General features: G+C 39.1%; 1 protein-coding gene across 1 annotated transcript; it reads right to left on the reverse strand.

The window, feature by feature from the left end:
* Positions 1-175: 175 nt before the first annotated feature.
* On the reverse strand, positions 176-24,904 carry LOC147157209 (caveolae-associated protein 1-like). Its single transcript, XM_086065149.1, has 2 exons — positions 24,107-24,904; positions 176-3,753 (listed from the first exon to the last, which is right to left on the reverse strand). The coding sequence occupies exons 1-2, from the start codon at positions 24,635-24,637 to the stop codon at positions 2,917-2,919; spliced, it is 1,368 nt and encodes a 455-aa protein (XP_085921275.1). The 5' UTR covers positions 24,638-24,904; the 3' UTR covers positions 176-2,916.
* Between the last annotated feature and the right edge of the window lie 1,961 nt (positions 24,905-26,865).

A 26,865-nucleotide genomic window follows, 5' to 3' on the forward strand; every position in this document is an offset into this window, starting at 1 on the left:
CCTTGGAAGCAATTGAATTTACTTCATCCTCTTTTTCACAAATGATACTTCACACACTTTGGTTGGTAAACCACTACAATGCCAGTGTCCTGATTAAATATGTATGATAGATAGATTAAATACATATGATAATAATAAACATAATTAACATATAACACACATACACACAAAACAATACTGAACTAAATAGCTTTTATTAATTCATTAGTGGTTCAGTAATGAAACATTGTACAATAATCTGTTACAACAATGTTAACTCACTTTGAAGTGCCGATCATTAAACCACTAAGATAAAGTGTGCAATAAAAAAAGCTAGAATATGTTTTGCTCTACTCCAAGCGTGTCAATTTTGGCTCACGAAACTTCTAAATGCAGGGTATGTGCCGGCAGCTGAATGCATTATGCTCTCTAGTATGCAAAATGTTTACGCATTATGAACTGCATTGTGAATATTTACAAAAACAAACACAATTTAAACATATTTCTGTGCTAGATACTGTATAAGCTTTAATAATAAAAGTACGGCAGAACGTCATTTAACATATTTTACAAGTTTACTGTATTTCCCAGCCTATTTGGCAAACAAAATACTTGAGTTATTTGGAAAGATTACTGTACTTGCAAATTGACTTCTATTTTATCTTGCCAAAGGAATGCAGTCATCGCAAAACATACATTATTAAAATACTTAGTAAGTTAGACCCACACAATGCACTTATCAAATACTATTGACTAACAAACCAAACAACTGAATACATATTAGTTAAACAAAAGTGGATTTACAAACCCATTTCACTGAAATGTTTGGAGTAACAATTGGAAAGCTGTAATGAACTGCAGACAAAACAATGACAAAAGGATTGAGCCCCAGGGGGCAGTAGCGGGCTTCTTTTGCAATTTATTCACTATCTCTCTATGCAGTGTTGCGATACTTGCTTAACATAATGGTCCTTATCAGAGAGAGAGAGTTTGTCGTCTGATGGAAAAGCTTCTTCTGAGAAAATGTTGGTAATAAAATCAGTATTATTTTTAACCACAGCTATACTGATAATGTGGTGGTAACCCATACCTTCAACTTATCAGTATGCGCGGTTACTCCTTGAAGGATCAAAATGTTGACCCCAAATCCTCAACCAACCGTGATAAGTATAAATTCCCCAGCATTGGTTCAGACAGTTCCTTTTGGACCCAGCGCTGGGTTAGCTATTTCACCCAATTAGGCTTAACTAGTTTTATGAATGTGTGAATTATTTCTCCATTTATCACATATTTCTTTCTTTATGAAGCACAATTATTGCTTATGCTATTAAACAGGTAATTAATAAAATCTTTTGCTCATTTTTGTGGATAGTTCTTGTACGTTAGATGTAAAAATGGAATAAGAAAGGCAATTTTAGCCTTTCGTTGTAGTGCGACTGTTACATATATTTTCACAGCCGGTTGAAATCTTCAAATCTCATTATTTTTGTCCACATAATGGTAGAATATACATTATTCATTCATTTTTCAATACTACACAATCACCATAAATATATGTCTAGTCGTATATTTGTAACACCAATCCAATGGATCTGTAATTTGAAATTTAGCTCAGCATTGAACATTTTGTAAATTGTTTTAGGCCCTTGTTGTTAAAGCTTGTGTTGAGCAAGCCACATCATGTTTGTTTGTGGCATTGCACATCACTTTGTTTATTTACATACGTACATCCCGTGAATTACTAACATCATTCAAAGAGGGGGTGAAAATACTGTTGTGGCACATGTGGAGGCTTCATAGTTGTCTATTCTCCAACGGAAACTCTTAAATGTGAAGGCAAGCAAGGCTTGAAGTAAACAGAGTATGGGAGACTAGACCTGTATAAGAAGGAAAGGTAAGGCAACCGTAGTTTAAAGTATTATGAACATGGTTCCTTCTCTTAGGATTTATTTTATTTGCTCAATGATTCTCCATTGCATATGCAAATACTTTATGATCACTCTAAAAACAGTTGGGCCAAAAATAACCTAAATGGGTTAAAAAGGGACGACAACGTTTTGGGTTATTTATTTATGAATCCAATAACCCAACTTTTGGGTCATTTGTTTCACCCAATACCCAATTTTCGGGGGTTAATTATTTAACAACTTCCGCCCTTAAAAATGTGGGATAAAAAATTGGACGACTCATTAACGTGGGTTGACCCAAGATAGTGGGTCCAATTGACCCAAATTGAGTTGTTTTCGATTGCTTTGAATTTGATTGTTTTTTTTCGTTCTTTCTTTTGCCCAAAATCGGGTTGTTTTGTACCCCAGAAAAATCCCCACAAACCTGGACTCTTTTCTATGTTTGGGTTGATTCGTACGAACAACCCCGAAAAATGTCAGTCACACATTTAACTCGAAAAGTTGGGTTGGTCCCTTTATGAGCCAATTTGGAATATTTTTGTTTGATTGTTTTCACAGTGATTTCATGATGTTTTTCTGTCTATTTGACCTTGCTGCTGGACACAATTTCAGGAGCACGTAGAAAAAGTAACATACAACGGCTAAAGCATAAACAAAGTCTTTGGTGAAGTAGCACAAACCATCTGTTAAGGGAGGTTTATGGGCAGCTAGTTTTCTGATGTGTATTCTGACCATTGGCAGATACAAATAATGCTATAAGAGGCATTGGTAATAGTACAGTATAGTCAAACCATAATCGGAGTTAGTTGTCAAATAATTCACTCATAATCTTTGATATTTGCAAACTGTTTCTGTTTTAACTAGGCATGGAAGCATGTTGTGGTGTCATGAATGAACAAAAAGGAAACAAACGTAGGATCAAATTGAAGGAAAATAGAACAGATCTGTTCAATCCCTACATTGTATTCAGTTTTTACAAAAGAACCTCAGGGCTGGTGTCAAAGACTTTGGCAAATTCCTAATTCGTTGTCTAGTCGCTGTCTCTGTCTTTATCCTCGTTATCCTCCAGGACATCATGGCTTTCCTCCTCTTCGTATTCATCTTCATCATCTCCGCCATTCATCATCTCCATCTCAACCTCCACGCCTCCTCCCTCGATGTCTTCATCCATTTCGTTGAAGGGCTCAGCATTCTGGGAGACCTCCACCATCTCAGTGCCTTGGACGACCTCAACGGCGCCGTCGCGGACTTTCTTGACGTGGAAGGTGAAAGGGGGCACCTTGTACACGGCAGTCTTGGAACGGGCATAAACCACGTGGTCTGGCGTGAAGGCTTTCTGCATCTTGTCGCGGGATGTCTGCATCTTCTGCTTGCGTTCCGGATTGACACTCATCCGTGTTCCAAGCTTTCCCATCTTCTTCTCAATGTTGTGACGGGTCTTCTCCAGGTTCTCCTTAGCCTTTTGCTTCGTATTCTCTAAGTTTTCCTTAGTTTTCTGTTTGGTCTTCTCCAGATTAGCTTTTGTCTTCTGCCTTGTCTTCTCCAGGTTATCTTTGGTTTTCTGCCTGGTCTTATCCATCTTCTCCTTAGAGAATACCGTCTTCAGGGTTTGCACACGCTGCAGGCTGCTGCGCTTGATACGCTCAGCACGGGTCTCGTAAAGGACGTCCTCGATCTCCACTCCCTCCTCATCCGAGGAAAGGTCTATAGTGGGTTTGTTTTCCTTCTCTCCCTCTTCTGCCTCCTCTCCAGGCTCGTCCGTAGCTTCCTTGAGCTCCAGCATACTTCCTCCTCTACTTCCTGATACAGACTCAGAGACCCGCATGGACTTAGAAACGTTGAGTTTTGAGGGAACTTTGACTTCATCCTGTGGAGAAGAGAAAAATAATTGATAAATATGAAGTGGTTCAAATTTAAAGCACATTTATTTCTTTTACTACTTAACCGTGTGCTGCAGTTTCATTTGAATTCTAAAGAAAAAAGGAAAGAAAGAAAGCACAACGCGTACATTTGTTATAAGTTTTATTTTCTTTAGTGTTCAAGTTTTGTTTACTGTTACAGTAAGTGTTTTTTTGTTAGTTTTTTCAATAGAGGGCAGTAGAACTAAAGGCAATTTTGAGCAAATCAAATGTCTGATGAGGTCATAGAATAGACTAGACTGGAGTGTATCAAGGTAAGAAGTAAATGCAAAACAAAGATTTGTTATGTTGATGAAAGCCTCAAATGTATAATAATCAGGCTTGGGGAGTAACAGAATACATGTACCACCGTTACATAATCAGAATACAATTTTTTTTAAACTGTATTCCGTTACAGTTACAGGGAAAAAAAACATATAATCAGATTACAGGTACATTTATTAAAAATGGGGATTATTTCAAGGGATTATAATTCCTACGATGAGAGTGAGCAAGCGAACAAGAGAGAGAGAGAGAGATATGTAAGCAAAACTGGAAAATAAAAAGAGGGGAATTTAGATATGGTAATCCATTTTATGGTAATTTAAAATGAAGTAGTTTGTGTGGAATTTATATTTTATTTGATGCAAAATGTTGTGTATTGTTGCATACATTTGACATTTCTGTTGAATCAGTCTAAACTAGTTTGTCATCTGATGGAAAAGCTTCTTCTATGAGCTTTTTCTGTTTGCTATTGGTAGGCTGCCTGGGTCCCTATCACCTGCAAATAGCAGGGGTGCACTGTATAGAAATATAAATTGTAGTGATATCTATTTTTATTTTGACTTCATGAGCATACTTGGTATTGGAGTAATCCAAAAGTAATCCAAAGTAATCTTTACATAACTTTAATATTATGGTACTTGGTTTACGTTACTAACTAATTTTTTTAGCAGGTAACTTGTAACTGTAACGAAATACATTTTAAAAGTAACCCTCCCAACCCTGATAATAATACATGATGTTTTACATATTCTCGGCAAATGATATGGCATGTCAAATTGCAGGTGTGTGTGCGTGCGTTAGTGTGCGTGTGTACGTAAGCATTCTGTCTAAAAAAAATCTGTTGTGGTATTTCTCTGTTTCTTCATCACAGCATTCTCACTAAAATACTAGCAATTGTAACATTAGGGAGAATGCAACAGGACTGACATGGAAACTTGATGCAGTTGTGGAAAAACTTCAGATAATTGTTTTGTCATGATAAAAAGTATAAGTACATCTTAAAATCTAAAATTAGATGTGTTTATTTAAGCATTTGGGTTTGACTGACATTCACATTGTAGGTTATAATTTCAGTTTGGCGACCACTTAATGCCTTCAGAATTGTAATTGAATGCCCCTAAATATGGATTTTTGTCTGCTTGTTCTTTTTTCTTCCTTGTCAAATAAACACAAATACATACAAGATCACTGAAGTGGGGCATGTGAATCACTCACCAAAGTCATGCAAAAGGGCTGAAATTACAGACTAGCCTAAACAGAGTTGTTGGATCATTACATTTGACAGAACCTTTCACTTATTGCAACAATACTTCAAATTGTACTCATCTCAGTCATGCCAGAGGGAGGAATTACTCAGAAAAATGTGCATTAACCTTGACAGAGGTGAGGCAATGGAAACATCCCTTTGGCCAAAGGGTTGTGCAAGAGCATCATCTCCTACGAAAATCTGAACCTATAAGCATTCCCCACTGCTCTCATTAATATATGAAATGACTTTTACCTGTTACTTGTCCATGCGTGCCAGGATAAAGGTAAAGCAAGTTCCTCCCTATAGTCTTTTGCAGGCTCACTTGGATTTCCAAAAGTATATAACATAAAAACCAAGACTTTGACCAAACAGTAGACAGTAAACAGTAGATTCACCTCATTATGTTAATGAACAATGTGAGGCAACTATGTAAACAATAAAACCAAAAAACAATAAGAGCTATGGCTTATAAATGTTGGTAATTCCTCTAACACAACACAGACTGCTAGGATTACAATTCTAATGTCCAATGAAAATATCAAATTCTACAGTTCAATGTCCCAGCATTTTATTGAGAAAAAATGACAGAAAAAAAGACAAATCATACAAGACCTCGATATATGCCTCATGAAAATCCTCCTATAAGGTGAAATTTTTGTAAAGATAATGCATTTCACAATAGCAATATCATTAAATAAAACAAAGCAATAAAGAAAATAATGAGATGGTCCCAGTTCAATCATATTCTCCCAAAAAATTCAATATTTCATAAAACCCTCCTAGGTATGTAAACTTATGTATAAGCACAACTGTAAATGAAATCTCAAATTCTACATTGGCATTAATGTGAGTCAGTCTATCCGGATTAGATGGGTAAATATATGAAAACCATGTATTGTATACAATGCACTAATAGAAAAAGCACCATGAATTGTGACCTCCAAATATGTATCTCATCAAGTTAGTTTCAGATTGTGCAACAGTTTTTATTGTAAAGTTGCAAGAAGGCTGAGCAAGAGGGCCTGCAATTATTCAATATAGTACTTCTTTCTTTGACAATATTCACATGTTCAGACAGATAGCGGGTGATGGTTCACTAACACAAGGTGACCTCATGGTAAATGTGCTTCTTGTCTATTTGCCGTGCTTACATAGACACCTGACTTTACAGGCAGTTTGGCTGAGATTTAAAGAAGTGTGGTAGATTGAAGCAGAACTTTCTAATTCATTTGACTTCTTTGTGTAGCAATACATAGATTGGCTAATTTTGTTTCACAGAAATGACCACACTGATGAAGAATTCCACAGCACCACTTGTTTCTCTTTCCCTTTTTGCATTGCCTTCATTTTCTTGGCCCATCAATCAACCAGACATCTTTCTCACTTTTTCACTAACATTTTCCTCTTGTGTGACCCTTCACCTTTGGAATACAATGCACTATAGATTGTTAATGAAGGGATGGAAAAGACGCGTAAAGGGTGGGAGGACTTCCTTTTTCCATCATGGTAAATCTTGAAGGTGGAAGTACTCGTGAAAGGCAACACTTGCGCATGTTGTGCTTTTTCCTTTCGTTGAACAAAACAGGAACACAACAGAGTCCGAACAAAAGACACAGGAAGATATGCTGGTCTGCTGTCGCATGAAGCAAGTCCCAGCACAAATTGGATGATGCTTCAGAGAGGTGGAAAAGTGGAAATCTGCTTAGCAGGAAGATGATAGCATCAAACGAGGCAAGGGAGATGAGGGTGGGGCACTGAGTAGAGGGGGTCTCCATTCTATTGTTTTCTGCTGAGGCTTGATGGCGGTTTTATGAAGGTATTGTTTTGCAGTGTCTTGGGTAAACTTGACCTTAAAAGAGGAATCCTGGCTTTCCTGACCAGCTGTGTTGAAAGGAAAATGGAAAATATTTGTCTGGCTGAAATTCTTGCTTCAGTCTTGATGAAAAGTCATTGGGTTTTCGTAATTGCTTGACACAGTGTTGTTAGCAACTAATGTCCAAAGGGTCAAAATGTCTTTCCACACCAATTGTGGATTGTGGCGATCTCTATCCACATGAAAATGAATTTCCATGGGGCCAAGAGAGTGTCAAACGATATGTAGTGCTGCTACCTCTAATTGTAAGTAATATTAGCCAAGTATAGAGGCCGGAAGAAAGAATTTCTGAAAAATGACATCATACCTAAATTGTCTCACAAATAGGAAGAATTATTTTATAATAGCCTACTGACAGAGGTGGCAAATCCAGGTCCAGAAAGTAAGAACCCTGCCACAGTTTGGCTTTAGCCTCAGGCGCTAGCTAACTAGCTAGCTCCCATGGTGCTTGTTTACCTGCTAGGGAGCTAGCTAGCTAGCATCAGGAGCTAAAGCCAAACTGTGGCAGGGTTTTTACTTTCTGGACCTGGATTTGCCACCTCTGTACAGTATAAACATAAAAAAAATTGTTTATTAAAATAAATGGCATTTGATGTGGACTATTTAAGTTATACTAGTTTCCACAGAACCTCTACTTACAGCACCTTAAATGAGTCAACACTTTATGTGCCAGGGAGAGCCCATTTTGCCAGCTGACAGTGGTTCACTATTTTGTTTGCATGAGAAGGATCCAACCTGAATGCATGTGCGTTCAAAGCGCTTACATGCACATACGTTATGAAAAACGTACACTAGAGTATCTGGGAAAGTTCAAGCATTCATTCACCATGTTGTGTCGACTTCCTGAACCTTCTAATTTAATGGGACATTGTTCTCCTTGAAGCTGCCGTGCCAAAGGCAGGAAGGTACACACTCTGAGCCATGGAAAATAGACAAATGAGGTATGTGGCGGTGGTGTGAGTGTGTGTTTATTTGATTGTCTCGACAAGGCTGCAGAAACAGCATGTTCTCTTTTGTGCTACACTCAAACTAGTAGATCTGAGGAAAATGACTGTAGTCACAAAATACCACAGCATGTTGGTGCGAATAAAAAATAATAAAAAAAGGAGAGAAACACGCTGATAACGTTCAGTCTTCCCCCCCAATCTCTACATGTAAAATATTATTTCAAGCTAGTTGTACGATTCATGTTTAATCACATTAAGTAATATGTAGTAGGAGTAGTCATGTGTTTTCTTCAGACAGTGGAACTTTAAAGCCCTACATTCTGATCATCTTATTTATTGTAATTTTGGTTTATTTTCCCCTTAGAAAATAATAATAATATATATATATATATATATATATACACACACATACACACACCTTTATGTTTGTTAACGTTTGTTTGAAAGATTCTGTTGATTTTTATAGTGCAAGATGTCGGTTATTATTAATAACAAGAGTGCAAGAAACAATTGTGTCACAGGTCTATGTACAAAGATCACCCAGCCCATATGTCATATATGCACATTCATATTTCTGACATCTTGATTCTGATTCTAACAATGAACGTAAAACTGGTTATGTTAATTATGATGATTAGTAAAGCAACGCTAGATTTCTTCCAAATGCCAACCATGGTAGATGCTTGAAATGTGTGTGCAACAAAGTTTGGGAGTTGCTGAGATCAGCTGGCTGATGTGATTAGCACCACACAGCATTTCTCTTTCACTGTGTCTGCATCATCTATCCAGCACTCCCCACAACACAGCCTTTCAGATAGAACCCACATATTCTGATGAAATGTTTGGTTTTTGTTACAATTGTTTTGATATGTTGTTTGATAGCATGCATTATTATTGCTTATTTTACGTGTTGAAGGACTATTTTATTTTGGCTAAAATATACAAATAAACAATCTAATAAACTATACCTACAGCAGTGGTTTCCAAACTTTGGCCTGTGGGCCTTTTGCGGTCCGCCATCAATTTTTCAGTGGCCCACAGCAAATACTAAAAATTACAATTGACATGACCTGCAAGGTTTAAAAAAAGAAAAAAACACGGTGGAGCTGGCCAGAGTAAGATGCCAAATCATACAAATAAACCATCTATAACTAAAATAATACATTCTTTTCAAAACACTGGAAAATAAAAATAATAAAATTTTACAATCAAAAATGATTTCTTCCACTTTATGCTGTGTGTCATGGTCGAATTTCCATCCATCATCTACCGCTTATCCGGGGTCAGGTCGTGGGGGCAATAGCTTTAGCAGGGAAGCCCAGACTTTCCTCTCCCCAGCCACTTCAACCAGCTCCTCCGACGGGATCCCAAGGCGTTCCCAGGCCAGCCGAGAGTCTCTCCAGCGTGTCCTGGGTCGTCCTTGGGGCCTTCCGCCAGTGGGACATGCCCGGAACACCTCTCCAGGGAGGCGTCCAGGAGGCATCCGAACCAGATGCCCGAGCCACCTCAATTGGTTCCTCTCAACGCGGAGGAGTAGCGGCTCGACACTGAGTCCCTCCCGGATGACCGAGCTTATTACTCTATCTCTAAGTGAGAGCCCGGACACCCTACGGAGGAAACTCATTTTTGTATCCGTCCGGGATCTTGTTCTTTCGGTCACAACCCACAGCTCGTGACCATAGGTGAGGGTAGGAATGTAGATCGACTGGTAAATCGAGAGCTTTGCCTTTCGGCTCAGCTCCTTCTTTACCACAACGGACCGATACAGAGTCCGCATCACTACAGACGCTGCACCGATCTGCCTGTCGAGCTACCGCTACAACCTACCCTCACTCGTGAACAAGACCCCAAGATACTTGAACTCCTCCACTTGGGGCAGGATCTCATCCCCGACCCGGAGAGGGCACTCCACCCTTTTCCGATTGAGGACCACGGTCTCGGATTTGGAGGTGCTGATTTACATCCCAACCGCTTCACACTCGGCTGCGAACCGCTCCAGCGAAAGTTGGACATCGCGGCTTGAAGAAGCCAGCAGCACCACATCATCTGCAAAAAGCAGAGATGCAATGTTGAGGCCACCAAACCTCCTAAACGCCTTGGCTGCGCCTAGAAATTCTGTCCATAAAAGTTATAAACAGAATCGGTGACAAAGGGCAAACTTGGCGGAGTCTAACCCTCACTGGAAACGAATTTGACTTACTGCCGGCAGTGCGGACCAAACCCTGACATCGGTCGTACAGGGACCAAACAGCTCGTATCAGGGGGCTCTGTACCCCGTACTCCCGAAGCACCACCCAAGGACTCCCCGAGGGACACGGTCAAACGCCTTCTCCAAGTCCACAAAACACATGTGGACTGGTTGGGCGAACTCCCGTGCACCCTCGAGGATCCTGCCAAGGGTGAAGAGCTGGTCCACTGTTCCACGGCCGGGACGAAAACCACACTGCTCCTCCTGAATCCGAGATTCGACTTCCCGACGGACCCTCCTCTCCAGCACCCCTGAATAGACCTTACCCGGGAGGCTGAGGAGTGTGATCCCTCTATAGTTGGAACACACCCTCCGGTCCCCCTTCTTAAAAAGAGGGACCACCACCCCGGTCTGCCAATCCAGAGGCACTGTCCCCGATGTCCACGCGATGTTATAGAGGCGTGCCAACCATGACAGCGCCACATTATCCAGAGCCTTTAGGAACTCTGGGCGGATCTCATCCACCCCCGGGGCCTTGCCACCGAGGAGCTTTCCAACCACCTCAGTGACTCCGACAACCAGAGATAGGGGAGCCCAGCTCAGAGTCCCCAAACCCTGCTTCCTTAAAGGAAGATGTGTCGGTGGAATTGAGGAGGTCTTCGAAGTATTCTCCCCACCGATTCACGATGTCCCGAGTCAAGGTCAGCAGCACCCCATCTCCATTATACACAGTGTTAATGGTGGGGGACATTGAGTCCAAGTGGACCATGTTCGGCGCCTCCATTGTTGAGGCGGCTGATCGGAGCTGTGGCCATAAGGTGGTTGGTGCCTGTCGTAGCGGCAATCCTCGAACCCGCTGGTGGACACCAGCGGTAAGGGATGCCGTCAAGATGAAGAAGGAGTCCTATTGGGCCTCTTTGGCCTGTGGGACTCCGGAGGCAGCTGACAGGTACCGGTTGGCCAAGCGGAATGCGGCTTCGGCGGTCACTGAGGCAAAAACTCGGACATGGGAGGAGTTCGGTGGGGCCATGGAAAACGACTTCCGGACGGCTTCGAGGAAATTCTGGTCCACCATCCAACTTCTCAGGTCTAATTTATGAACATTAATAAGTTTGAAGTAACTTAAAAAAATTGTCAACTTACTTAAATTTGATGTAAGAAGAGATGGAATTTGGTTGCTGTTCAGTGCAGGGGTGGATCTAATTGAGTGGGATACAGGGCACTTAGCAACCACAAATTCTTGAATATACTGAACTAAATTTGCCTTATCCCTTTTAACAGAAAGATAAATAAAACAATGTATAATTGCTTGCTTGCTTGATTTCAGTGTGTTTAATAAATTAAAGAATTTCAAGGCGGCCCATGCATACTTCCATGTTTCTGTGTGCGGCCCTCAAAAATGTTTGGACAACCCTGATCTACAGTTTACAACAAACTATCATCCATCCATCATCCAATTTGACTATGACTGTCTCAGATAAAAACAAATGGGCAAGTGGCCTGTTGTTTACATAGATGGACAGAAGGTTATGTTATGTACTTATTGCACCTCAAAATCTGCAGACTGTTATACTGTACTATACCTGTATTTGACTTGTTGATTGTTGTTCAGCTGCTTATAATTTTTGAAAATGATACCTTTTGAGTTTTATTGCACAATTCTTACTGTGACCTTTATTTAAATTTTATTTTATTTTTTATTAAGCACAAGAAATAGCCCATAAAAAACTAAAAGTAACACAAAACAAGTAAAACTACTCAAATTTAAGCAATTTCTTAACCAAACACATATTAATAAAACCAATGAGACAAATTTACTCTAGAAACTAATTAAAACTAACTGAATTGGGGGGGGGGGGGTGTAAACTAAATAAAATAATATAAAAAAAACTTAATGTAATGAAAAATCCATGACTATTATAACACTGAATTTGTTTTTTTGTTTTTGTTTTTTGTAAACATGGAAAAACAGCGTCCCAATATAGACATTTTTATGTTGGCACTGAGTCCAATGAGTCATTGTGGTATTTAATCAGTGCAAGGACTCAGCTGCAACAATAATTCCCAGGCATGTTCTGTACTTCTGCCATCTGTGGCCTTGTGTTCATGCACCCTTTCAGTCGTATACAGTTTATAAAAATCAAAAATATAAAAATAATAATTAAAAAAATCATAAAAGCAACTAAAATAATTACTCTCCGAAACATCACATTTACATTTTGTTCATGCAGGTGATTTAGGACAATCTGTCAATACGCTTTTGTTTGATGACTTCTGTGTACAACTTGTATGAGTGACTGTTTGTTTGTGGACTCTATGGACGCTTTCTACCCTCAGCCCACACTGCAACCTCTCATCAGCACTGCATAGAGGAATCCCGCCATAACACACCCCTCTCTGTTACTGTTTTCCTGTTTAAACTTCAGCTACCATGCACTCCCCTACTGCTAAGCCAAAGCCAGATGTCTTTGTGAGTGTGCGTGCATGTAGTAACGATACCTGCATGAGCAACATAAATTCTGTCCAATGTAGGCGTACACATTCCATTACACGCCTTACACACAAAAACAGGCTTTCATACACACACACGCGCACACCCCCGCACACACACACACACACATGCTGAGGGATTTTCCAGTAAATCCAGGAAAACACGGAATCGTCATGACTTAACTGGTGATGTAAAGAGGAACTGAATGCGGTTCAAGTGGCAAATGGGGACACCATATTTCCATTTGATACTGGCCTACTAAATCAGTCCATTCAGGCAACTCTTTTTTTTTTTTTAACCTTACAATTCAAGTGCAATGACTTCATAAACACATACAATTTGCCAAGTGGTCATGGAATTGTAGGCTTAAATCAAAAGACCCAATTTATTGAAGACAGTTCAAGTTTGTATTTTAAGGTTGTAATTTTGTTTGGATTGGATTCGATTTTATTTTAAGTTGAATATATCATGGAATTTTATTTTGTTTACACAGTGGCAAACCATTTGCTGGCTAAATTGTCAACCTCACATTGTTGTCATGTATTCCATATATCAGGAAGGGGCAACCCAATGAAGGGCCACAATTTGTCAGCACTCCTGTGACCACACACTTCCTAAATCAGATGTATGACAAAAATGTAATTTGAAATATGGACAAAATACATGCTAATGTGCCAAATATGTGCTCTTGATAAATGTCATTTTTGATAGTACATTATTCAGTAAATGTATAAAAGATCAACTATGCCATCACAACAACAAAGGGTTTGAAGCAAACGAGAAAATAATCAGAAACTTTTTGTTTGTTTGTTTGTTTGTTTGTTTGTTTGTTTGTTTGTTTGTTTGTTTGTTTGTTTTTACAGTGCAAAGGACTCTCTTGCATAAAAATGACTATTCATGGACGGCACAAAACTGACTGCTGAACAGCAAACCAACATTAAGTACAAGAACTAATTTTGTATTTTTTTTTCCACAGTGATCAACTCGATTGGCGAATTGGCGATTGGCTGGCAACCAGTTCAGGGTGTACCCCGCCTACTGCCCGAAGCCAGCTGGGATAGGCTCCAGCGCCCCCCGCGACCCTTGTGAGGAAAAGCGGTTAAGAAAATGGATGGATGGATGGGATCAACTCACTCAAAATTTAAATATTATTGCAGTATTATGCTTGTCCTCCATAACATTCCAAAAACACTGAAAACAACAACAACTAGTTGGCCTGCCAACATTGTAGTATGTATATGGGCCATATAAGCACTGGCGGAGCCAGAGGGGAAGCCGGGATGGCATTTCCGCCCCTCAAATGTGATTGGACCCCGCAGGCGTCAAATGAATGACATATCACAGCACCGGCGCAATGGTGCTGCATGTCTTGCAGTGCAGCCTGCCAGCATTTTTTCCAACCTGATGCCTACTAATTGTTATGCCCCTCCTGCACAGTAGCTGGCGCTATTTACCACAAAATGTTGTAATCCACCTCACGAGGAGCCTGGAGAATAAGAATCTCCAGTGGCCAATCAAGATTACATATTTTTGGCGATGTCATGTTGGTTTCCCCGTGAGACGTTAGTGACTGTTTAAAATAACTTTTATGTTCAGATAGATTGTTTCGGACGGACATCAATAAATTAACGTTTTGCACAAGCTAAAAATAAATGCACAAGCTGAATGACGAACGGAGACGTGAAACAGGAAACAGAAGTACGGTGCGGCCTTCCAAATTAAAAGCATATATTATATATCATTATTATTTATATATATATATATATATATAGATATATATATATATATATAGATATATATATATATATATATATATATATATATATATATATATATATATATATATATATATAGATATATATATATATATATTTCAAAATAAGATATATAAACATTACACACAAAACAGCTTGAAGAATACTTAACACTTAGTATATATGCCCTAACGTTTTCTAGAAGTGGGGATTTAATTACATTAATAACATTAGGTAATAAAAGTAAATAAAGTAAAATAAAATAAAGTAGTAATACAAGGAACAAATTTTTTTTTTTTTTCATAGGGTGTGTGGAAAATAAAAAAACGGGGACAAAATATGATTTGTTCCTTAAACAAATTAAATTACACAAGTGTATGTCTTGAAATTCTATTAATATTACACTGATGTTTATTATTTCATAAACTGAATCTTTTTGTACATTGTTAATAAACCACACATTTTGTGCAAAAATCTCCTGCGTGGTCAATATGTACTTAAATGTATTTCAACATTTAGAGAGTCCGATTGAAATTATTTTATTATGAAACGAATTATTCGGCATAATCTTTGAATATCCTGAAGTATCTTTTGCCCCTCCTCCCCAGACCCCCCAATTTATAAAAGTCTGGCTCCGCCAGTATGTATAAGACACAGTGTAAGCGCACTATAACATGTCTGCCTTCTAATGGTGAATAGTGATATTACAACATTAAACTACAATCCATCCTTGCATATTTGCAGTTTGGCACCCACAAATTCGCATATTCACATTTTTTGTTCAATATTTTTTCATATTTTGGATTTTGACACTTTTTTCTGGGATTTGTTTTCAATATTTCTCCCGGTTTTACGTGGCAAATATATTGAATATTTATCAGCGTTTTTTGAAGAATATTTTAGATTTTTTTTCTTCTATATTTTTTATTTTTTAAGTTAACTCAGTGAGTGGTATTTGTCCCTTTGTAGTTCTCCCTAAACCATAATTAAAGGAGGAAATTGTTGTGTATTGTCTTTGAAGGGTGTTGGGTGTGTGGACATACATGGCTTTGTCTCGTCAAAGCACTGTTTGCTTTGTGGGGAAACATTTCTCCAGAGACTACCATGGGAAAGTGTGTGACGGTCACACGCAGCATAAAAATCTGGGAAGGGAACTCACTATTCATCTCCCTATTTTTCCAGTAGTTCACTTCAATCAGAGACATGGGACCAGAGCGAGCAAGATTGCTATATAAAGTGATGGCATGCCACAGCTCCCCGAGGGGGGAGAGCAAGGGATGAGTCACCCGGCATGGTGTTGCACTAGAGCATGGTAGCGTGCTCTCTCCTCCTCCCCCACTCACCCCCCCCCCTATTAGAACTTTTGTATTTTTTTATTTCTGTCTGCTGTTCTTTTTTCCATTTCCTTCCATCTGCACAAATTCCCTTCATTCCTTACCCCAACACACCTGCCTTTGTTTTTCAATTCCTCTGTGGTTACATTGCAGCCACAGTAGGAAAGAAGACTAAATGCGGCATATTGGATCAGTGCAAATGAGACAGATCAGCATTAGCGCCATGGCAACATAACAAATATTTCTGTGTGTTTTAGTTCCAGATAACCCCAACTGCTGCAGATACATTTTCTCTCCACTTCTGGTGTATTTTTACAGCCATTGGCCAAGAAGATTGTGCTGACCTCCCGTGTGTTGACTTAGACCAACACGGTTTGCATACACTTATCATGTGGACTTAAACAGGGCAACTTTGTTCTTATGCATCCATGAATCTAACACAAAATAAAGATTTCATGAACCGTTTCCAAGGTTGCAGACATGCTTAAGTGAGGAAGCTGTGGAGTGTTTTACTCTTACTTCTTTTAGCTCTCCCTGCAAGACACAGCTTGCCATTGTCAGCTATCACTGGAGGTTGTGTTTACCACATACTTTGGTTCAGGGGCGTTCTGATCATGTACTTTCATGTCGGTACATACAGATACATAAATATAAACAAACGTGTACACATGTAAATACACTCACATTAACACAAACTAAAGGTAAACACACAAGCATGATGAACAAATATTGATATATATATATATTATGAGCCCTATATTATGTACATTTCCCCATGCTTAACTAACAGTGACATGGATGCACTGTGGCATGACGGTGGCCGTTCCCATGGCAACCTCATGTTAGTAATTTCAATAACAATGGAGGAGCTTGGCATTTATGGTGAGATTTATAAAGCTGTAAAAGAAAGTGGTTTCCACCACTGCTGTTTGTGTTTGTGTCCAACACTTTCAACATTGTAGGAATTTTTTGGTCCCAAATGGAGGCATGGAATCAAAAGAGTAAATTCATTTTTGAAGTGGCATAACAAGGGTTTCTAGTTGGTTTTCCACCCCCTAACCTGTGGACCTGCAGCAGCAAATTTTTCACTAGTCCAGTATATTGAGCCTTTTTGATCTTTTACGGCCCCCATATTTTTTTCTTATTGATAGTGGTCAATGGAGCTTGTCAAAACTAGTCTGTGTAAGTCTTTGTAGTAAGCCACATCAACATCAGTCTAGGAAAGAAGAGTATGACCGTGGTCTGCACCTCAGAGACCTCATAACCATTAAGGGATTCTTCATCTGGCAGGGGAGGTGGGCATGAGGTGGTAAAAGAGAGTTTAGTGGGGCTAAACTATTTTGCAACTCTTCAAGTCCCATTTTTAAATATTCGTGTTTTCAGGCTTCAAAATGTAACATGCATTGCTATATAAATAAATGGGAAAAACATGACAATTTTCAAGAATTTTGCTGTATAAATAAATTTACAAAATATGACAATTTTCAAGAATTTTTCTTCCAGTCTTTGGGGTGGAAAATAGGCACCTAGCCTATTTCTCTATTGCTCTACTTTTCAAGGATGAGACTCACTTTTTCTTAGCTTGCACCTGAGGAACTGATGTTATTCCGTTGTGGTGGGAAACCAACATGCCACTAAAATAGGAATAACAAAACAAAAAAAGTATTTAATATCCTTTTGAAATGACTTTTGCACTGTAGTGAATGCCACTTGTGACTTCTCTTATTATTTTGACAATTTTGAGTGAAATACAACTGCACCTTCATCTGGCTTGTCACACAATTAACAAAGGTATAAGTGAGGAAATCATGAACTAATGGCTTGGCAAAAATGTAGGAATGACTAACACACTGGGCACCTGAAAGGATTAACAACACATACCCATAACTCAGGAAAGTTTAAACAAATAAATAAACTGACTCAGTAACATGGCAACACCCAAACAAACAAAACTGGATTTGACTAGAACTGAGTACAATACATAAACTAATGCGATGAGGCACATTTCCAATCAAGATTCGACTGGAAAATTGGGCTCATGAGGAGCAAATATTTAATAATATTCAAAAATTAAACACAGATACTCGTGCAAACCGACTTTTGAAATCAGGAAATAACTCAGTAATTTAAAACCATGAAAATATCAAACAAAAGTCAGACTGTGAAATTATCTCAAATATTTGCATCAATATGGACATAATTTTGTCACCACAAGATCATCTGACTTTTTAATGTTTCAAAGGGAGTCTCATTCGAGAAGCCGTAGGGAAAATTACAAATGCAGGTCTGCCTTATCTTATTTGGTTCTTAATGATCAAATTAACATTTGCGTATACAGTAATATGCTTTATCATGACACCTTTTCAGCCCTTTTAAGACCAATCTAATAGCCAGCCTTTCTGGGGATTTATCACTAAAATCACATGAGCAATGGAATCATAAGAGGAGACAAAATGTGATTATGTTTTAGTATAACCACATCTTGGGAATATGAGTCATCTGCATCTGACTTGTGTGGAAAAGTCAAGAAATGAAAAAGCAGTTTGTGTAAGACACAGTTTCAATACACAAGACAATCACATTCCAGGCTGTTTTCATTTATAATTTGCTTAAAAAGAAAAAGAAAGAAAATAATTTGAGTTGGTGATACCACCCCAACAAGGTAAACTAATTCCATTCTCACCACGGTTCAGTTTATCTTGCCATGGTATAGTGCGGAAAATGAGCTTTGATCTGCTTTCATCACATGAGTGTCACACATGCGGGACACAGTGTAAGTTGTGTAACAGTGTTGGTCAGTAGCTGTTTTTTGTTATTTTTGTTTTTTACAAGACAAGTCAAGAATTGTTTGGAAAACCTTTCTGTCTTTTAGGTGCCACTGTGGTTGGGTTTGTATAAGTGCTTCCATGCTATACCAAATTTGACCTAAATGTAATAATAATAATGTATGGTTGTTTAGCTCAACGAAGACAAGTTGTATAAAAGATTGATGGATAAGATGCATTTGATCAACAATTATTCAATGTTTTTGTTAGCATTTTACATGAAAAGTTTGACTTCCTTTTTCTTGGTCCTAGCAATCATATTAGAATCAGGAAGTATTTTATATAAACATTCCTATGTTGTGGTGTAAATGTAAACACAAAGTCTTCAGTCCTGCATCAGATCTTCATGACCAAACAGGAACACAGTCTCAATGGCTCTTTCCTTCTCACAATCAAACAAGTATGCGATAGCTGCTATTTTTAGACATCTCTCTCTTACGTTGTCGCCATACTCCTATTCTTTATCCTCTCACCTTCTTTCTCAATTTTAGCCTCTTACATGACTTTGCCATCTTGCTGTCACACAAACACAGTTTGTACCTAACGAACCTTGAAACAAACACTCCAGAAGTTTTTGGGGGGTGAAGTATTGGTGTCTGTCGAAAGAACATTTCACACAATCTTGCTTGTAAAGTTAGCCCAGAGCTTTTGAGACTATGATGTCCATATTTGGGCCTGGGTCGACCTGTGAAAGAGGAGGGGGTTTACTCATGATGCATTTTGAATTATAACTCCCAGGCTGTGTTATTTTCAATGTAGCAAAATGCTTTGCAAAACAGCTATTGGGTGTCAGTAGCTATCAGCTACAATGATTGAAAAAAAAAAAAAAAAACTCAATGTATCTTGTATAGCTGGTTGCTTTCTTCTTTAATGATGGTTTCTCTCTTGGCTACTGTATTTCTTTGTAACTATCAATTTTTTATTGATTTGCCACTTGAAATACAAAGTTTGATGTATAGTAAATTCGCCTCCATTGGCAGATTCTGCTATTTCACATATTTTTTTGGTCCACTTTGATTTAATCTATTTTGGGATGCAATTCCACCTTTGGCACTAGGTGGCAGCACATGACTGTGTTTAACACCATACATTTGAAAGAGTAAAATAAAACAGGAAGTGTCTAATAAGATCAGAAGGATATTGAACTCCTTAATCCTGCTTTTTATGCCTACAGAAATCACCGACTATATATTCATTTCATAATGTGCACCTTTTGGAATGATTATTGATGTATATTGTGAGATGAAGAAGTACATTCAGTTCAGTTTGGTAAAAATTGCTTCTTCTGTAAACACTGCAACTGTTACACTGTTACACTGTACAATATTTTCGTCTTGTCCATTCCTCTTCTTGCTCTCTCAGTAAATGAAATATATATTTTTAATGTGTTTGTATTATTTTGAAGTGTGTTTAAAAATCGATTAAAAAAAGTGTCATACATGTTACAAAAACATACAGTACAGTGACTAGGGAGTATTTAAAACAGTATTTAGCAGAACTACCACTTATTGTTGGAGGTTTTTGGAACGTAACCCCCACGATAATAAAGAAGGTTTACTGTAATGCTAAAGTTTATCGCTAACCATGACACCACTTGCAAGAGGCTGAGCTGCACTGTGTTTGTTTATAATAATAATAATAATGCATCGGGTTTATATACTGATACTCAAAGACACTTCACAATGGATACATTATTCATGCACTTACACATTCACACTGTGGTGGCGGTAAGCTACTTAAGTAGCCACAGTTGCCCTGGGGTAGGCTGACCGAAGCGAGGCTGCCAGTATGTGCCTATGGCCCCTCCGACCACCTTCCATACAACAGTGTGAGTAGCACTGGAAGCAATGTGTATGAAGTGCCTTTCCCAAGGACACAACGACACATTACTTGGGGAGAGTGGGAATCAAACAGCCAACCTTCTGGTTACTGAGCGACCGTCTCTACACCCTGAGCCACAGCCGCCACGGTGTTGTGTGTGTGTTATGTGCTTGTGGCTAAGCAAGAAACTTCCTGTCCCTAACCAAATGATGATTTGTGTGGAGAGTTGGTACTCCTCTGTACTGTACCAAATATTATGTATTGAAAAATCTAAAATACATACATGTGTAGTTACAGCCTTACTGTTGTGTCTGAAAGGCATTTTTTTTAATGATAATATGGTGGCAAGAATAAATGCTTTATTGACAGGAGAGTTGGTTGTGAGGTGGCTGGCTTTTATGCACGTGGCACATGCTCAATTCCCACTTCATACCCTTTTTCACAATAACCCTGTGACTAACCAGTCCAGGAAATAGTCAGAAGGGATGGGCTCAACCAGGCCCCTGATCAGGACAGTTGGAGATATGGGGGAAAATGCACCATTTAACATTAATACAGAATAGTAGATGAGTGAACAAAACACGTTTAGAAAAAGCAAGTAATGAAATGCAAGTAGAGTAGCAGGAATGAAGGCGATGAGTAGGGTGGATTAGGGCGTGGCGGCTTGAGGTGGAAAAGATGTGGAGTGAGTTATCTACAAGGGTGGAGGTGCTGAGAGGGAGGAACGGGGGGATCAGTGCTGGAACCGTACTTGTTCCACGTGAAGATGTGTAGGCAGGAGGTTTGTGCAGAGAACAATGGCTGCTTGTGCAATGAATCAGCTGTCTAAATATGGTCTCTTGCTCCTCCTCATTAGAACACACCCAAGCTCACAGAGGGGATGGATTCCTTCAGCACCTTTACATTGACCTCCCACAGTTCAGCATTCTGACCCATCACCGTGATGTGAAGGGGAATCTCGGGTCACCAATTCTTACAGTGCACTTTATTGTCCTCTCGCCTTATCTCATCTTATCAGTCTCTACTGGACAGTCTTGCACATGGCCATATTTGGGACAAAGGTACGTGCTTGCTCCCCATGGCGCATCGGCATTAAACTGGAATGCAAGACAAGGTTGATAATATTTTTTTTTCTAAATAAATAATCTTTTTTTTCTATTTCTATTATTTGTGTGGATAAATATTTTTGAAATTGGAAATCGACCACTCCCAGGTTGCATTCATTGGGCTTTGTAAAGCTTTCCTATTATAGCAGCATTTTATTTGTTAACAAACCCTTTATTTAAATAAAATTAACAAAATCTGAAGTAACTATTTCCCTTTGGAATACAAAATTAGTTAGCCATCAATTTGTTCTGTGTGCAATATGTTTATGAGGTGATCATGTGATTTATTAGCTTTTTAGCCATAACCATTGTTTCATGAAAAAACAAACTCAGAAATGGGCAACTGGTAGCACACTGGTTATAATAGGTTTGGATTTTTCACTGTAGTTTGTGTTTGTTGGTACTACGCGAGACTTCTGGTCTGGGAGGACACTTGCAATTTCTAGTTCTCTATAAAAATGGATGGATCAAAACTGAAAAGGTTAAGTCTTCACACCAGTGTTGCCAATGTGTCTGCGGTGCTGCATGCACTTTTTCCACCGATAAGCGCAAACATTGACAAGTGTATGAAATGTAGCTTTTGAAGCGCTGCTTCAAGCAGAGAGAATACTTTTATTGTCTTAACTGGCTTTTTCCCCCCACATTCTGGGCTCCGCTTCTACAAGTCAAAGCCTCTGGCCACATTCAACCCCTTAGCTCAGCTCTAGGTTGTCATGGTAACGAAAGCAGTAATTTTTGTTTTTCCGGGTATGTAATCAGGAACCGTCATAATTACTACACTTGTGACTTTGAAGTTAGAGGAAGAACAAGTCCAATTGGTTGCTGCAAAACTTTGTCAGATGTAATTACCATAAAATTGGCCAGACTTCACTCTCAGTTATCTGTTTTGTAAAATCATGTTTTTCGGGCACAAGTGCAGTTTTGTTGGGAATTGAAAGCTACAAAATCTAAACATGAAAGGAACCATTTGAGCTTCATGTATTTTCTTGTTCTCTGTGTTGAAAAATGCTGCTATGAGTGAAAATCTTTTTGGAGTTCAGCAGGATTACAAAAGAATTTGAACATTCTCCTGTTTTTATTTGCCTGTCTCTTTGAAATGAGTGAATCAAAAGTTAGGACATTGCTGGCAGCCACGTAAGAACATTTTGTTGAACCTGTAAGCATAAGCCTTTTTGTATACATTTCACCTGATTTGATGTGATTATGAATAAATTCTGATGTTGTCTATAGTAATGTATATCATTTTTGTGTTGGACAAATATGATACACTCCAATACATTTGGCAAATATGTCCTTTATATGTTCATAGTTAGTCTGGACTACCTAAAATGGAGCTCTCATCTGAGCAGCTGCATGGAGAATAAAAGAAACAGAGAGGAAGGTTGGTCCAAGACATGAAGTCTGAGTCAAGGGTGGAAACTCTGAATGTTCTTGCGCCACAGTGCAAAAAGCTGCAAGCCGTTACACATCACACTGCTGCCTCACAGGCTAAAAAAAGAAAATAGGGCTCCCCTGAACTCTTTTCAAAGCAAAAAAAAAGAAGGTTTCTCTTAAAATATAGTACTGTATTTGCTTTGCTCTTTTTCCTCTCTTATTACCTTTTAAACACAACTTGCAACACACTTGTGGTATTTTCCACTTTTTTTTAATTCTTTTTTTTGATCTAGGGAAAGAGTCGGAGAGAATTTACTTCCAAAACTAATTATGTATGACTTTGACAACCAGTGAACATTTTCACATGTGAAGGCTTGTATTCTTCAGGTCTATCCATCATGTGCTATGGAAGGAAAATATCTTGAAGGCACCTGGAGTGGATTCCAAGTGTTGAACCAATGTACACTATAGGGTGGGGCAGGGGCGGTGTAAAGCAACATCTGGGATCAAAGACCAAATACAGTACATACTACATAGTAACTTTCTTGTAAACTGACAGAAGAATTAGAATTTAGATATGCTATGATATGATATTTTGAGGGGTTATCAGTGTTTTCAGGTGATTTTGGGGGGTTTCAATGCATTTCAATCTGTGTCATTTGCACACATTTTTTTTGCTATTCATGGGCCGACCCAATCCCTAGTCCACTGTATGTGTGTATGTATACATACATACACAAGTATGTAAATATCTATGTATAAATATAGTTTTTTTTTTTTGTTATGAGACAGCATGGCACTTGAGCACTTGCCAGCATGATCAAATTTAGCCACACCCTGGAAGTCATCTGCGTCTTAAGTAAACTAACTTCCATCATATTCAAAACCATTCATTCATAAAATAAACAATTTGTTATTTCCATATTTGGAAATCTACACAGTATCAGGCTTCTACTTTAATTAGATATTAAGGAGTTCAATGTTTAAAATGAGTTCACAAGGGGGCCACACCCATCCATCCAACATTAGAGCTTCTGACACTCAAACTGAGACAAGCAAATAAACTCTCACCCACCTGGTATATCATGACTTTAAAGTTGCGTCTTTTCAGCAGCTCGGCCTCATTGGTCTCCAGCTTCTTGATTTGTCCCCCTTGCTTCTCCAAGTTGGCTCTCACAGTCTTGACGTTGACGCTCACCTTCCGTACCTTCTCCATCATCTTGTTGACGCTGTTGGATGTGGTGCTGTGGTTCTTGGTCAGCTTGGTGAGCTCGCCTTGGATGTTGGTCACCGAGCGCTCCATCTCCTGCTGCCTGGACTCCAGCCCGCTCTGAGTCTGCTGGATCTGGTCCACGGCACCGATGATCTTGTCGAGCAAAGACAGCACCAGCACCCCATTTACCTGCTGGTCTGACTTGCCTGATTCATCCTTGTCTTCGGCAGCCTCCCCTTCCGTTTCCATGGTGGACAGCTCTTTCTTTGCCACTGCAAGAACATCATCTTCGTCTTCGGAGGGATGGATGTTGACTTCGTCGTCTGAGATCTCGGTAAGGGAATGTGGCTCGAGCTGAGCGCTTGAGCACTCCAGTGCTTCCATTGCTGCCATGTCAGTGATGTTTCAATGTGTTAATAGATCAGACTTCTTCAGATCTTCTTCTTGGTCCCTTTCTCACCTTCTACCGGGCCTCTCTTACTAGCAGAGATCCTTTTCTGTCTCAAGCATAAATGCTCTTTCTCTGACTTTGGCAAATCCTGTGTTCAAGCCACTTTTTAAGTGGTGCCAAGCAAAGCTGGACGTTACCGCATGAGCTCTGGGATGTGAATGCCTCACCAAGCAGAGAAACCCCGAAGTCAAGCTACAACCAACAGTGTTTTCTCTCTCTCTCTCTCTCTCTAGCCGCTCTCCTTTTTTCCATTTGGCTCTCCCCCTGTCATTAAACCCCTCCCTTTCTCCTCCCATACACAAATTTGGGATGCACACACACAGTGGGGGAAAAAAAGTCTGCACGTTCGGCTATGTAGGTCCACCCCTTTGGCCCTATCAGTGTGGTTGGAATAGTTAGAGCGGAGCAGAGCTCATTTGTGTATACAAATGCTCAGACCCAGCAGAATTAGGAATGTAAGGTATTACCAATCCCTTCCAACTCATAATATTTCTCTTCCTTTAACAAGGCACTCTAAAATATCACACTTAGTGAATCAAAAATAAGAAACCATCTTGGTATACACTTTGTTTTTCTTTTTACAGTTTATTGAGCAGAAAAGTGGCAAGCAAGATATCTGCACATGCACTAACTATTATTATCATCCATTTTCTACACAACTTAACAGATGTGTAGTACTATTCACATCCATGGTTTAAGATGTCTGTATCAAAACTACTGACTTTGCTTTTGGAAATAAATATTGTGTTTTTGAGGGCACTTGCTGCTTCCATTTGGGTGCATTTGGGTCCTCTTAACTCCACCATGCTAACTCTGTGGTATAACAAATACCCCAAAGCAGTAGCAGTGATGCAGTTAAACTAACCTTTATTCATTGCATTTAATTTGACCCACAGATTGTGGCTTTAGTATGATGCTCATGGTCAGAGCCAGCTACACAAGTGCTAGTGTGTCAGGCAACTAATTCATTTCTCCACTATATTTTATGTTAGTTTGCACAATATAATCTTATTGTACGTGTTGCACTGAGGTGACTAGTCATTTGTAGTACATTTAAGCTTGGCGGACTAAGCTCATATGAGCGGTTCTTGTGTGCTCAAAACATGCTTTTGACGTAATAGTTTTTTTGGTTGTGTTTTTCAACAATGGCAAGCCAGAATGAACACAATTCAACAAGGCTTTTTAGTTTTTAAAAGTGTAAGTAGCAGAAAATACAGATATTTGCATGAAAATCTAAAGAGCAAAAGTAAAAAGTAGGCTGAAAAATAATACTGTAGTACAGTATAGAAGCCTTACTGTAAGGCAACATAGTATTTGTACTTTGTTACTTGACACCTATGCGATTAGCCTAATAATTAGGGTAGCAGTTGAGCTGGAACCCTAGCTCACTGATTTTGGCAGAGAGCTCGAGGGGAGGTACAATTTGGACTATAGTTGCTAACCACACCTTAAAAACAGATTGGTCAAATTAACAACAACAACAAAATGTTAGATTTGACCAATCTAGCTGGTAGTTATGTGTCTGACAGATCCTTTGGTTAAAACAACCACTCTAGAATGGTAGGTGTTTTCAACCAATATATATTGGTGATTGGGCCAACCGATACAAATTAGTCATTCTGACCAAGATCTTGGTTAATCTGTGTTAGAGGCTGACAAAAAGAGTACCACTTATTGTCACACCCACCTAAGTGAGGCCAAATTCATTCTCCGCATTTGATCCATTACCTGAGGGAGCAGTGAGCAGCTGCAGGGGCCGTGCTCTGGAATGATTTGGTGATCAAACCCACCATTTTCAACCCATAATGCTGAGTGTCAAGCAGGGAGGCAAATTGGTCCCATTTTTATAGTCTTTGGTCTGACCCGGCCAGGGTTTGAACCCACAACCTCCCAGTCTTAGGGCAGACACTCTACCACACTGAGCTGGTCACTCCTAGGATCTCTTGAGACACGCATTTCCATTTTTAAGCACTATATTAATATATAATATATTGCTTAAAATAATAAGTACATTTAGAATACAATAAATTGATACAATAAATACATTTCCAAGTGATCTATCTAGACTTACTTTCTATTGTAACCAATTTCATTGGTTGTTTGGCGAACCGATAAAATTGGTCAATGTCTGACCAATCTATTGGTTAATCAAGCCAATATGAGCTTAACC

This window comes from Leptonotus elevatus, chromosome 20 (genome assembly GCF_054856555.1).
Source record: "Leptonotus elevatus isolate MCC_2025b chromosome 20, RoL_Lele_1.0, whole genome shotgun sequence".
NCBI lineage: Eukaryota > Metazoa > Chordata > Actinopteri > Syngnathiformes > Syngnathidae > Leptonotus > Leptonotus elevatus.

Coding starts and splice junctions, on each gene's coding strand:
- LOC147157209 (XM_086065149.1), bottom strand. CDS start 24,637: ATGGCAGCAATGGAAGCACTGGAGTGCTCAAGCGCTCAGCTCGAGCCA. Junction 3,754..24,106: donor TTAAAGTCATGATATACCAG/GTGGGTGAGAGT, acceptor TCTTCTCCACAG/GATGAAGTCAAAGTTCCCTC.